The sequence below is a fragment of the Salmo trutta genome, chromosome 15, assembly GCF_901001165.1.
Source record: "Salmo trutta chromosome 15, fSalTru1.1, whole genome shotgun sequence".
NCBI lineage: Eukaryota > Metazoa > Chordata > Actinopteri > Salmoniformes > Salmonidae > Salmo > Salmo trutta.
The window spans coordinates 29,049,038-29,064,173 of record NC_042971.1 but is presented as its reverse complement, the minus strand read 5'-3'; the positions used below and the strand labels follow the sequence as shown (position 1 = coordinate 29,064,173).

Here is a 15,136-nt window from a genome sequence, read left to right as displayed (position 1 = left end):
CATTGCTAAAAACATGTTTTAACTTTGTCAGTATGGGCTGTTGTGTGTAGATTGGTGAGAAGAAAAAAATATTTAATACATTTTGAAGGCTGTAACACAACAAAATGTGGATTAAGTCAAGGGGTATGAATACTTTCTGAAGGCACTTGCAAAAGTATTCAGACCCCTTGGATTTCATCACATTTTCTTATGTTACAAAGTGGGATTAAAATTGATGTCTTTTTTTGTCAACAATCTACTCAAAATATTATGTCATAGTGGAAGAAAAATTATAATTTTTTTTAAAGATTAATAAACATCAAATAACTAACATATATTGGTTGCATAAGTATTCAACTCCCTGATTCAATACATGGTAGAAACACATTTGACATCTATTACAGCTGTGAGTCTTTTGAGTAAGTGTATTGTGCAATATTTGCCTATTATTCTTTTAAAAATTCTTCAAGCTCTGTAAAGATGTTTGGGATAATCGATAGACAGCAATTTCCAAGTCTTGACATAGATCTTCAAGCAGATTTAAGTCAACTGTAATTTGTCCACTCAGGAACATTCACTGTCTTCTTGGTAAGAAACTCCAGTGTAGATTTGGCTTTGTGTTGTGGGTTATTGTCCTGCTGAAAGGTGAATATCTCTTAGTCTCTTGTGTAAAGTAGGCTGAATAAGTTTTTCTTCTAGGATTTTGCCTGTGCTTAGTTCCATCCCATTTATTGTTATCCTGAAAAACTCTCCAGTATTTGCCGATGTCAAGCATACCCTTAACATGATGCAGCTACCACCATGCTTGAAAATAAAGAAGCAGTTACTCATTGTGTGGGATTTGCCCCAAACATAAGGCTTTGCATTTAGGACAAAAATTGTAATCCTTAGTTTTGTTTGCAGTATTACTGTAGTTCCCTGTTGCATACAAGATGCATGTTTTGGAATATTTGTATTCTGTATATTTGTATTCTTCTTTTCACTGTCATTTAGGTCATTATTGTGGAGTCACTACCATGTTGTAAATCCATCCTCAGTTTTCTCCCATCATAGCCATTGAACTCTGTAGCTGTTTTAAAGTCACCAATGGCCTCATCGAAACATGTCTGAGCAGTTTCATTCCAGTCCTGCAGCCCAGTTCAGAAGAACGACTGTATCTTTGATGTGTCTGGGGGGTTTAATACATAATCCACAGCATCATTATTAACTTGACAATGCTTCAAGAGATATTCAATGTCTGATTTGTTATTGTTACCCATCTGCCTATCACTGCCGTTATTTACTAGGGTTTCGAAAAGCTCCCTGGTCTTTGTAGTTGAATCTGTTAGAAATTCTATACTTGACTGAGGGACCTTACAGATGTTGTATGTATGGGGGACAAAGGAAGGGTTAGTCATTCAAAAACAATTTCAACCCCAAATATTTCACAAAGAGTGAGTCCATGTAACTTATTATGTGATTTGTTAAGCCACATTTTACTCCTCAGCTAATTTAGCCGTGCCTAAACAAAGGGCTGAATATTTATGCAACGACTATATTTTAGTTCAAATGTTTAATTTATCTTAAAAAAATATTTTTTAAATCTTCCATTTTGACATGAGTAATTTTAATCCCACTGTAACACAATAACATGTGAATAAATCCAAGGGGTCTGAATACTTTTCAAAGGCACTGTATATGACTGAGCCTTGTTCTCATCAAGGTTAGGTTTCATTGTGTTCTGTGTCTCTCTGATAGAGTGGACTCAGAGTGAGGAGACCTCTGGATCCTAAGGTAAGCAAGACATTATCAAAAGTGAAAGTACATCAAAAAAGCCTATACCCTGCAGTTAAATAATCACATCACTTTGCCCGATGATGAGGAATTATAATGATAATGGAAGTAAATGAATTAAAAAAGTGCATGAAATATAGTTTGGGGTTTTTATAGCTGTTGGTGTTCGAGCAGCCCCACTTCCAGGGGCAGGGCGGAGAGCTGAGAGGCCACACCCCCAGTCTGGGAGCTGTGGCTGGGCTGAAGGGGGCGTTGTCGCTACGGGTCATTGGTGGAGTGTGAGTCCAAGCTACATACTTGATTTAAGGTTTTTATAAGGTGTGTCTTTCTGCTGAAAACAGTTTCACAATCTGCTGGTCATGTGATTACTCTGGAACTCTACCTCTATTGTAGTTTACTGTCAAATAGAGCAAATGTAGCTCACTTCCCTGTGCAAACATGAGCCATGCAGAACTGGAGGTAAGTGTGCGTTCGTGTGCATGTGCATGCTTTGGTGTGGTCTGTTACAGGGGGATAACATTTCAATTGTAAAATCTCAACAACAACAAAAACATCACGATCAACCAAACAATAAAGATATCACGGCTTTTTGTCCAAGGCATTCCTTTGCAGTACCTCAAGTGGAATATCCACCTCTAAGACACTGTTATCAGCATCACTGTATCATTGACGCCCAGGCTCCTATTCAAGCTGTGTGGGTGGAAGTATTTAGCTGTGGTTTGACCTGTGACCTATGTGTTTGACAGATGGGTGGGCTACACTGGAGAGGACTACACAGGATGGCAGTACTTACTGGAGGAGGGAGAATACAGTGACTGCGCAGATCTGGGTGGAGCCGATCACCCTCTGCTGCTCTCCTTCCGCTTCTTACAGGCAGTAAGTTACTGGGTTTTAACGATATGGTTATTTACAGTTTAACATGTATTCAGTATATGTGGCCTATGTGGGAATGTGTACCTGTGCAAAGCCAATCCTGGAAGCCGACACTTGATTTGAAAGAACGAGGGCAGTCAATTAAATGTGTTGGGCAGGGTTTCCGTTAGGAAAATGTGGCTCCGGACATTTGACCGGCAGCATTTTAATTTACCGGACATTTAAGAAATTTACCGGACCCACATGTATTGGGTGCTTAACCTCAATAGGGCGTCCACCCACTGTGCTTAGAATGACAGAAATCACATTTCGTTTATGGTAATTGATCTTAACAGAACATGCGACGCCAGGATGCAACAGTGTGCGTCCTTACTAAATTCTGATGCGCAATTTGAAGATGTTAGAATAACTGTCTACGTTTACTTTTCCTCAGGCAACAAGAGGAGTAATGAACAGTAAAATCGCTAGTAAATGTCAATCTACTATCCACCATAGTAGAAAAGCTCACCTATTCTATTGGTCAGCTTGTGGTTCTGTGTGAGGAAATAAATAGCCTATTCCAAACAGACTCTGGGACAGTTGTGGGACGATAGATCCCACATTCATACAGGTCTAGGCTACATCCTGGAGAGAAAAAAACATTAAAACGCAATGAGGCTCATGAAACAGATCAGAACTTTTAGCTTAAAATGTTGATAAAATATTATTTATTCACATGATAAGGGCAGCAATGCACACAAGGCAGTAGACTACGCTCAAATGTTTGTTCCATAATGCAATTAGCAGGAAAACACTGTTGTCAAAAGCGCACTGCACTAGCGAGCTGTTTCACGAGACAGAGATGAAAATATCCTTTAGAAATGTTTAGAGAGGGGAGATCTAAAGACAACTAGCCTGGGTTGTTAATATGATTAGGATTGTACCTTTGGCTGCTGGGAAATGAAAGACAGTTGATTTGAAAACCAATAGAACATGAGAGAAATAGGAAACTGGTTTCAATGGGTGGAGGAGATTAATCATAAAATAATTGCCTGTACGTTTGGTTGCGTTTTGGCTATGCTACTTTGAATCAAGGTAAGATATGGCTCATAATATTTACTAAAACATTCAGTTTCAAACAATTAAGTATATGTTTTCTAAATGCATACTGCCTCCAGCTCATTGCAAAGTGGTTTGGGACGTGCTGAAGACTGCCTAGTTGCCTATGCACTTGACTGGCAAGTAGGAAGCGCGCTTCAATGAATGAATGACGTTTTATTTTCGTGTCAAATTCGGTGATAATTCCTCCAGTGTTCTGTGCAGTGCGCACCACATAAAGACTGAAAGATAAATCAATACATAATAGTAAATAAGGTTATCCAAGCAATAGTTATGTCCCTAGAGCAGTAAAAATAATTAGACCAAAATATATATTTAAGTGATAATGCCAGAGAAGCCGGTGTTTGGAGGATATATTGGCATGGGTTTTGTTACGAGGGCCGGCAAACCGTGCCAATATATCCTTCAAACACCGGCTTCGAGGGCATTCACTTTAATATAACGGGTTACCAACATATTAAAAAAATGATTTACATATTTTCATTATTCATCCTATTTCATCCTTCCCACGATATAGACCCGACACAAATCTAGGGTTGCTACCCAAGCCGGCTGGTCGTTCGTTCTATCGGTTTGGTTGCTAAAGATGCGACCCAGTCGTTCAGTCTAAATCTTCCATTGCCATACTGGCTGGCAATGTTCTTATCCCACCTTGCTAGCTAACCAACTGCGGCTAACTTAGAGTCATGTCAAACATTGCAGACAGAATAACAGCAAAGTAGCTGCATTTGCATTTGTTTAAGCTGTTTTCTAGTGACATTAATTTGGATACATCCATAACAATGAGCTAATGATGCGCTATTTCGCCTGTTGTAGAAAATGTGCTCTCTCTTCAGGACACTGTTGTTCAGAGGAGCTAGCCAACAACACAGCTAACACAATGACTTCAAACTGAAGTTGGAAAGACGGTAAACTAGCTGTACTTTGTTTTGTTTTACCTGTTTTCTATTGATAGTTCTTTGTATATATCCATAAAAATGAAGCTGATTCATGATTTTGATTGGCTGAGAAAAGCTGCCTGTCTGTCTGCCCCGTCCCTACTCCCGACTCCCGACATGTTCATTACTATGGGACAGCTGGAGATAAAATGTGAATATTGAAACAATGTTACAAATGTCAGAGAGACAGAGAGCAAGGTTTATACCAAACTCCACTGTTGAAAACTAAATGTTAGTGTAAAATAAATGTGAGATAACGTCTAGATTCTTTTATAGATTGCCTTTTATAAATTGCCTGGCTGGGCTGATGTGACAGTGGATTGCGCAATCAGATGAATTTCAGAGGCATTTCAACGTCATAGATTTAGCCGGTGGTCATTTGTAGAATAGACACCGGCTGGAATGTGGTTTAAACCAATCAGCATTCTGGATTAGACTCACCCATTGTATAAATACAGATAAATAAATACTTAAAAATGAAATGGAAGGCATTTGAACCAAGTCTGTCACAAAGAGTGTAAGATTCAAGTGTAAGACAGGCCTACACACAATCTATACATATGTGCCATTTGCTATTTAAGGGCGAAATATTTTTTTTATTCCAGGCTTTCTCTAACAATTCTGCCAACGGAAATACACAATAGACAAAAAAAATCTGTTTCTCCTCATCGCTCAGAAATATAATGACAGGGTATATCTGGTGTGCTTTCTGGAATAAGGATAAGCATATATCGTGGTAGAAAGGAAAATAGAGGATAAAATGTAATTCTCAATTTTTTCGAGGTCACATTAATTACTTAGTCTTTCTTCTTCCATTTCACTAGTATACCGACCTGTTTCAATACCCAGAGTCAATATCCCTGATCTTACCTGTCCACATAGCGATCTCTTGCTTTTAGGTAGGTTGTACATAATATATCTCTCACTACCGAATTCACCCTTAATCAAACAAAAGGTTCTCAATTTGGGTTTATGATTAATCTCCTCCACCCATTTCTTTTCATATTGCATCATCAGTTGTTTTTTAATAGTGTCTACGTCTCCCTTAATTAGATTTTTGTACAACTCTCCACAGTCAGACTATTGGAAAAGGTCAGACATTTTAGTTGCCCAGGCTCCCCCTATGGAGAGATCCCATTGAAAAACTTTGCTGGCTATTATGGCAATTGACATATCCATGTAATGAATACTCAGGGAGACAAAGGTGTAGATTCACGCTCAGAGCACGACAGGTGTTTATTTCGCCTTCACAGAAGGCAGGAATTGTGGTCACAGGCAGGCATTGGTCATACACAGGTAGGAAAATAGGCAATTGAATCAAAACTAGGACTGAAGGCTATAACTGGTTCTCACAATCGAGCTAGGAAAATGCTTAGTAGAGTCAAAAGGAACAATACCTCACAAAGGCACAAACAGAATGAACTGAACTAAATAAGGAGCTGATGAGACCAGGTGAGTAACTAACACAGGTGAAGTCAATGAACAAAAATGAAAGACAGGGCTACATTCAAGAACACAACGAAACAGAACGCAAGGTTTACTAAGAAGATAAATACAGAACCTTACAATCCAACACTGTATTCCAAGGTCTCACCATACACACCTTCCATTTCACCTCACAGGGTTCCCAGCCCATGTCCCCAGTTATTGCCAGTATAGGTGCAAACTTGTGCATACCTAAAAAAATAGCGTACTGCTGTGTTATGGACATGTTTGTTTTTGAGATACTTCTTAGCACCCCACACTCCTGCTGAATAGTCCAGAACAGGACACACGCATGTCTGATGCAGTTTGCAATAAGTAGAATAACCAATATCTTTGAGTGTTTTAGTTTTTCCTATAACTCCCCCAGGAGCTCTACTTGCTGAGTCTGCCAGGACAGATGTGCCATATAGAAAGGTCATGGGTTCATAAAAATAAAAAACTGTTGAGAAATAAAAATAGTAGCTCTTTTTTTAAGTGTGTTTCACTCTAGCAGCAACCAACAGCTGTTTGATGAGCTGAAGCAGCTGCTCTAGTGCTACATAGCCTGGTATTTAAATAAATGAATAGGCCAAAATGCATTATTTTGCAATGGGATAATCATTTTTTGGGGACAATTGGCTGGCACCAATTTTTTAAGTCGGCTTTTCCTTTTTTTTATCAGCTTTTGGCTGTTACCGGCTAAAGGAAACCCTGGTGTTGGGGGTTGTGAATGTGTGTGCATCTGTGTGTTTTCCAACCCTCAATGTCACAGGCATTTGTCTGAAACCAGGCCAAATTCTTTAAATTGGCCATTTGTGTGTCCCAGTTTGTCAGCCATCCAACCTCTAGTCCACTCCCTTTCAATCACCTCACCACTGAACGGGGGCTAAGTGTCTATTTTAGCCTCCAAGTATCAGTCAGAAGCGCTAGCTAGTAGAAGCACTCTTACAGCTAACTCCTGGCTAGGATAGGCAAGGCTATGCTCCTAATGGGATTAAACAGGTAGAGCTAATTGCTAGCTGTTTTATCATATGGCAGGTTCATTAGCATTCCAGTTCCCTCTCCTCCTCGTGCCCTGTGGCTGTTAGCGGCACCACTCTTTTGATCAACTCTACACTGACGTGTAGTCGACAGCAGCCATTTTGTAAAGCTCCCACTATGAATAGTGCTTACAGAGGGGTTCACAATGAACTACCTAAGCTAAATGCAGCAGCTATGTAAATGCAGCTTGTAGAGTTTTTCTGTTTGAGGCTACTTGAACATGAACAGTTGCGTTTGTTTATATACAGTTAACCAGCCCACATTTTTTCATATTAACTCTGTTTAAACACGAGGCTATGTTAGTGTAAAAGTTGTTGCAGCTATTTTATAAAGCAGTCTTACCCATTGAGCTCTTCTGCATGTTCCCCATTGCCAGGACTTCATAGAGCCCTCAGTGTCACTGCAGGAGGAAACTGGCTGTCCTGGAGACGGGGGGAGGATCATTTTGGATCTGGACGTCCCTGATCTGGAGAAAGCTGGAGCCACTGAGAAGACCACTGCCATCTCTGTGAAGAGTGGAATGTGAGTATCAATCAGATGACCAAGGTTGGGGTCAATTCAGGAAGTAAATTGAAATTATGTTTACTTACTGAATTTAAATGGAATTGACCCCAATCAGAAGACCAGTTACAATAACATCTCAATAGATGTGCATCCCAACAATCTAAAGTTCACATAGTTTCATATGACTTTGTCGTTCACTTCTCACTGTGCCTCTGTCGTGCTGATGGTCTCTGGGCTTTGCTGGGTTTCAGATGGGTGGCGTATAGCGAGCGATGCTTCAGCGGAGAGCAGTGCATACTGGAAAAAGGCAAACATCCTGCCACTCTGCACTGGGGAGGCAACTATGGAGCAGCTAAGTCTATCAGACCCATACGATTGGTGAGCTCTGTTTCATAACCTATTAGAGGAATAGATCTACATATTTGTGTTTGTACAAATAGGATTGTCATAAGAGTGTCATACGAGTGACAAAGGGGTGACATAAGCAGATGATATGCCTCCTATGTCTCTCCAATGTAGCTCTGTGGCGCAATGAAAAATATACACTGAGTGTACAAAACATTAGGAACACCTTCCTAATAGAGAGTTGCACCCCGTTTTGCTCTCAGAACAGCCTCAATTCGTTGGGGCATGGACTCTACAAGGGATCGAAAGCGTTTCCATAGGGATGCTGGCTCATGTTGACTTCAATGCTTCCCACAGTTATGTCAAGTTGGCTGGATGTCCTTTAGGTGGTGGACCATTCTTGATCCACACGGGAAACTGTTGAGCATGAAAAACCCAGCAGTGTTGCAGTTCTTGACACACTCAAAGCAGTGCGCCTGGCACATACTACCATACCCCATTCTAAGGCACTTAAATATTTTGTCTTGCCCGTTTACCCTCTGAGTGGCGCACATACACAATCCATGTCTCAATTGTCTCGAGGCTTAAAAATCCCTCCCCTTCATCAACACTGATTGAAGTGGATTTAAAAGTAACATCAATAAGGGATCATAGCTTTCACCTTCATTCACCTGGTCAGTCTGTGTCATGTAAAGTGCAGGTGTCCCTGATGCTTTGTACACTCAGTGTATGCTATAGATGTTGGAACATATGACTTGGGAAATATGTCAAGAAGTCTTATTTTTATTATTGCAGGAACTTTGTGGCACCGGAGAACCAAAGGTCTTGGTATGTATATGGAATTCCACCACATTATTTTCACCTGTCAAAAGGTGACTAGTGAAAGGGGCAATTTTTTTGTAATTAGTTTCAGCTATGAAGTGTGTACTGAGTTGTGCTTTTGTGTCTCCAGCTGCGGGCCTACAGCCAGCCCCACTACGAGGGAGTGAGTGAGGAGTACGAGGGGGAGGCAGGATACTGTGGATCTCCCTCCCCCATGTCCTTCAGAGTCATCAGGGGAAAGTGAGTACTGGAGGACTACCTACCATTGTACTATTGGATCTGTACTGATCCTAGAGGTGGAGTTATGTCTCCCCTTACTGTGTAAAACGCTTTGAGCACTGTAAAAGTGCTATATAAATCCAATCAATTATTATGGGTCAATGCAAATTTGAACTTCACAATTTCCCTTATAGCTTGTTGCTTATTAAGGCTTGTCAGTACCCTACTGTAGGCATGCCACAATGTATATTTCACTGTAGTTGCCATAGGAGGCAGAGAACATGTGTCTGTGATGCTTATTTATGTCTAAATCACACTTACTGCTCTTCCTGCCCCTTTCCAGCTGGCTGCTCTTTGATGAGGATGGTTACTGTGGAAACCAGTATGTCCTGGGAGAGGGTCTTTATCCTGACCTCATTTCCTGTGGCTGTGTGGACACTTCTGTCAAATCACTGAGGCCCATTCCCTATGTGAGTGTACCTGGCATGACCTCAGCCCATTTACTGCTATCTTTAGGTAGCACAACAAGCTAGATGAGACATGTGAGCACACATGCAGTTTAACCGTATTATATGACATGATAAATAGAATAAGGTAGATTCCGTTCATCCACCATTGCAGTGCCATTAACGACAACCTATTCCCCATAATGCACTACCTTTGACAAGAGACAAGTCTTAGTACTGCTGGCCAAAAACAGTGGACTGCTTTACGAATATACGTTTTTTTTGTATTTTGCCCTAATATAGTTCAACACAGGCACTTTGAAAAAGGATAGAACATACGTACAGTACATCCAATGGCGTTCTCATCTAAGATGGCTGCTCTCCCTTCCTGTTGTGTCTGTAGAGTTTCTCCGACCCGTCCATCAGCCTGTTCTCCCTGGATTACTTAGAGGGCCTGAAGATGGTTGCCGTAACACCCATAGAGCACATGAAGGACTTCTTCACTCAGTCTCTGCGGGTTGACAGTGGACTGTGAGTAGAGAGAGAGCCTGCCATCTCCTGTCACTAAACAGCTAACATTACTGCCAGACACTATACAGTACATAGAGAAGGAACGCAGTTTCTTTGGCCTCAGACCTGTGTCATGTTCAGTAAGAAAACAAGTGAAACAGGGAGGTACTACCCAAACTTGTTTCAGGACGTTTCTCTACGTTGTGCACTAATGAATATGTGTGTCTTTGGCAGGTGGGTGGTGTATGAATATAGTCACTATAAGGGCCGTCAGATGCTGCTGCAGCCAGGGGAGCTTCCTGTGTGGGGAGAGCACAGCAGCTGGGACACCATTGCCTCCTTACGGCCCCTCAAACAGGTAAAATACACACACACACACAAAACTGACATTTGAGTTGCTCTCATCAAAGTGTCCTTTGTTACTGCATAAGATTCAACTGACTGGTTTAAGCCGGGTGTACACTACACGATTTTGGCCCCGATTTAGCTGTCCCAGACAAGTTTTTGAGATCGTAAACAAAATCCGAATGTCGTTGCCTACTCAGGGCGCACGGCCGTCACCGACGCTCATTTAATGTGAGCGGGTCAAAGACGCAATCTTAGGGCTACCGATCTCGTCTTTGAGCAGTCCCAGACATCCCCATATTTTTGTTTGATTATATCGGCCCAAGATCTGCAATGCTCATGCAGCATGAGATGTGCAACGGCAAGTTTTGAGAACGGTGATGAGCAATAGCCAACGTGAGTTCGCCAGAGAAGAAGCCAATGAGATGATGTTGTTTCGCATCACCCAGAATGTGTAGACTCTGGAGCAGGAGCCATGACTACTACTAGAATACGTTTGTACTTGCCTTTAACCAAAGCCAAAGTGTCAAATCGTTCCAACTCTGATGTTCACAAGCGATGTTATTCAATTAAAAATATTGGCTAGATATGTCAACTCTGTATGGCAAGCGTGAATATCTGACTGAATATTTATGAGGCTGCTTTGAGCCACAACTCGTAGCTACGTTAAATCTAATCACATTGTTTAAGCGAAACAGACTGGTATCGAGAATCCTCACGACCAAGTGAAGAGTCTTGTAGTGTGTGACCCCGTCTGTGCCACATCGTTTAGTGTGCGCACCACTATGTTGGCAACACAAAGTAAACTACCTGCAAGACGGTTGTTTAATGTGAGAGGCTCAGCGATGTTAGGATTTTTACAGTCGTGTAGTGTCCAACCGGCTTTACCTGTATGTTCACATTCCATTGGGGGTTATGCATGTGTGTGGTGGTGATGTAGTGTAACTGTGTTAGGGGGTTGTGTGACTGGCACAGTATTATTATTTTAGCTGTGTATGTGCATGCATGCGTGGGTGCGTGTTTTTAGAAGAGAGAGAGTGTTCTGCGTATAGGGTTGTTGTTGAATTCTAGCATGCAGTCAACACACAGAAGCTCCATGCTTGGGACTTTGAGCCTGAAGCCTGCTGGGTCCTGATAAAACCCACTTCCCAGAAAGTTATTTATACCCTGTGAGAGACAGACAAGGCTTAGCACTGACACGTGTGTGTGTGTGTGTGTGTGTGTGTGTGTGTGTGTGTGTGTGTGTGTGTGTGTGTGTGTGTGTGTGTGTGTGTGTGGCGGAGCGCTACTCTCACCCTGTTTGTTGACAAGACAGGATGTGAAAGGGGTCGTGGTGATTTATACCCGTTTCTCACTCAAGCTGATTTGACTGAAGCCATATGCAGCTATATAAGTTCTTCCTCTTGCTCATATTCCATGATGTGGCATGGGTCACGTTTCCCATTGACCTCTATGAGTGCAGCACTCTCGTCTGTGCAGTATAACATGATACTAATGTTTCTGTTTCAAAATAGCTCGGTATACGGTATAACCGCCCAAGCCTAGTGCTATGTTACTGGTGATTCAGTACCACAGTGCCTACAGAAAGTATTCATACCTCTTGACTTATTCCACATTTTGTTGTGTTACAGTCTGAATTCAAAATTGATTAAATAGATGTTTTTCTCACCAATCTACACACAATACCCCATAATGGCAAAGTGAAAACATGTTTTTAGAATTTTTTGCAAATGTATTGAAAATGCAATACAGAAATATCTAATTTACGCAAGTATTCACACCCCCTGAGTCAACACGTTATAATCCCCTTTGGGAGCGATTACAGCTGTGAGTCTTTCTGGGTAAGTCTCTTAAGAGCTTTGCACACCTGGATTGTACAATATTTGCACATTATTCTTTTTAAAATTCTTCAAGCTCTGTCAAGTTGGTTGTTAATCATTGCTAGACAGTCATTTTCAAGTCTTGCCATAGATTTTCAATTTGATTTTAAATCAAAACTATAACTAAGCCACTCAGGAAAATTCAATGTCATCTTGGTAAGTGACTCCAGTGTATTAAAATAAACTGAATGGAGCTAAGCACGGGCCTTGTTTTTTTGGTTATTGTCCTGCTGAAAGGTGAATTCGTCTCCCAGTGTCTGGTGGAAAGAAGACTGAACCAGGTTTTCCTCTAGTATTTTGCCTGTGCTTAGCTCCATTCCGTTTCTTTTTTATCCTGAAAAACTCCCCAGTCCTTAGCGATTACAAGCAAACTCATAACAGGATGCAGCCACATCAATGCTTGAAAATATGGAGAGTGGTACTCAGTAATATGTTGTATTGGATTTTCCCCAAACATAACACTTTGTATTCAGGGCAAAAAGTGAATTCCTTTACCACATTTTTTGCAGTATTACTTAAGTGACTTGTTGCAAACAGGATGCATGTTTTGGAATATTTTGATTCTGTACAGGCTTTCTTCTTTTCACTCTGTCAATTAGGTTAGTATTGTTGAGTAACTACGATGTTGTTAATCCATCTTCATCTCCTATCACAGCCATTAAACTCTGTAACTGTTTTAATGTCACAATTGGCCTCATGGTGAAATCCCTGTTTCCTTCCTCTCCGGCAACTGAGAGGAAGCACTCCTGTATCTTTGTGGTGACTGAGTGTATTTGATACACCATCCAACGTGTAATTAATGACTTCACCATGCTCAAACCAATATTCAATTTCTGCTTCTTTTTTTTTCTCCTATCTACCAATAGGTGCCCTTCTTTGTGAGGCATTGGAAAACCTCCCTGGTCTTAGTGGTTGAATCTGTGTTTGAAATTCACAGCTCGACTGAGGGACCTTACAGATAATGTATGTGTGTATCAAGGCACAAGGCGATACCCAAATGCAGACACAGGAGGCAGATGGTTGGAGTCTTACAATGTTTATTAATCCAAAAGGGGTAGGCAAGAGAATGGTCGTGGACAGGCAAAAGGTCAAAACCAGATCAGAGTCCAGGAGGTACAGAGTGGCAGACAGGCTCGTGGTCAAGGCAGGCAAAATGAACAGGCAGGCGGGTACAAAGTCCAGAAACAGGCAAAGGTCAAAACCGGGAGGACTAGAAAAAGGAGAATGCAAAAAGCAGGAGAATGGGAAAACCGCTGGTTGACTTGGAAACATACAAGACGAACTGTCACAGAGAGACAGGAAACACAGGGATAAATACACTGGGGAAAACAAGCGACACCTGGAGGGGGTGGAGACAATAATGAGGACAGGTGAAACTGATCAGGGTGGGACAGTGTGGGGTACAGAGATGACTGATGTCGTCATTTAAAAATTATGTTAAACACTATCATTGCACACAGAGTGAGTCCATGCAACTTATTATCTGACTTAAGAACATTTTTACTCCTGAACTTATTTAGGCTTGACATAACAAAGAGTTGAATACGTATTGACTCAAGACATTTCAGCTTTTTGTTTTTAATTAATTTGTAAGAATGTCTAAAAACATAGTTCCTCTTTGACATTATGGGGTATTTTGTGTAGGCCAGTGACACAAAATCTCAATGTAATACATTTTAAAGTCAGCCTGTAGGACAACAAAGTGTGGAAAAAGTCAAGGGTGTGAATACTTTCTGAAAGCACTGTACATAGAGTTCTAGACTGGCTTACCTTAGCCTGACGTGTTATATAGCAGGGTTTCTTACATTACACAACCCTTAGAGAAACTACCAGATAATAGGATAGTCCCTGTAATTATTTAATTGTTGCAAAGTATGTATTGTGAACAAAAATATAAACGCAACATGCAACAATTTCATTGATTTTACTGAGTTGCAGTTCATATGAGGAAATTAGTCAATTGAAATAAATTCATTAGGCCCTAATCTATACATTTCACACAACTGGGAATGCAGATATGCATCTGTTGGTGTCACGTCCTGGCCAGTATAAGGGTTAATTAGTATTGTAGTTTGGTCAGGACGTGACAGAGGGTATTTGTTTTATGTGGTTCAGGGTGGTGTGTTTGGTTAAAGGGTGTTTGATTTAGTATTTCCGGGGTTTTGGTTTATAGTCTATGTTTATGTATTTCTATGTCTAGTCTGGTGAGTGTGTTTCTATGTTGTGTTGATTGGGGTTGGGACTCTCAGTTGAAGGCAGGTGTTGTCTATCTGCCTTTGATTGAGAGTCCCATATATTAGGGTGTGTTTGTGGTTGTTATTTGTGGGTGATTGTTCTGTGTTGAGCCTATGCTTGGCCAGACTGTTAGTTCGTTCATTTTTCTTGGTTGTTATTTTGGTGTTCATTTTGTACTTATTAGATTCTCAAGATGAGCATACACGTACCTGCTGCGTTTTGGTCCTCTGTCACGCTTGTCGTCGGTGAAAGAGGACCAAAACGCAGCAGGTACGTGTATGTATAAACCAAAACCCCGGAAATACTAAATCAAACACCCTTTAACCAAACACACCACCCTGAACCACATAAAACAAATACCCTCTGTCACGTCCTGACCAAACTACAATACTAATTAACCCTTATACTGGCCAGGACGTGACAGTTGGTCAAAGATACCTTTAAAAAAATGGGCCTCAGGATCGGTATTTTTGTGGATCGGTATTCAAATTGCACAAAAATGGGGGGCACACAATGCAAATAGTCTGGGTAGCCATTTGATTACCTGTTCAGGAGTCTTATGGCTTGGGGGTAAAAACTGTTGAGAAGCCTTTTTGTCCTAGACTTGGCACTCCGGTACCGCTTGCCATGCGTTAGTAGAGAGAACAGTCTATGGCTGGGGTGG

The 15,136-nt window shown here is 41.1% G+C and overlaps 1 protein-coding gene across 2 annotated transcripts in view; it reads left to right on the top strand.

The window, feature by feature from the left end:
• Nucleotides 1–15,136, top strand: part of LOC115148756 (uncharacterized) — a 73,373-nt gene that overhangs the window by 54,201 nt on the left and 4,036 nt on the right. For both annotated transcript variants that reach the window (XM_029690949.1, XM_029690948.1), the window contains 10 exons: nucleotides 1,717–1,752; nucleotides 1,909–2,030; nucleotides 2,499–2,628; nucleotides 7,543–7,688; nucleotides 7,922–8,048; nucleotides 8,811–8,843; nucleotides 8,968–9,077; nucleotides 9,400–9,526; nucleotides 9,906–10,033; nucleotides 10,247–10,370. In XM_029690949.1, the coding sequence (XP_029546809.1) occupies nucleotides 1,717–1,752; nucleotides 1,909–2,030; nucleotides 2,499–2,628; nucleotides 7,543–7,688; nucleotides 7,922–8,048; nucleotides 8,811–8,843; nucleotides 8,968–9,077; nucleotides 9,400–9,526; nucleotides 9,906–10,033; nucleotides 10,247–10,370 (1,083 nt within the window). The remainder of the gene's footprint in view (nucleotides 1–1,716; nucleotides 1,753–1,908; nucleotides 2,031–2,498; nucleotides 2,629–7,542; nucleotides 7,689–7,921; nucleotides 8,049–8,810; nucleotides 8,844–8,967; nucleotides 9,078–9,399; nucleotides 9,527–9,905; nucleotides 10,034–10,246; nucleotides 10,371–15,136) is intronic.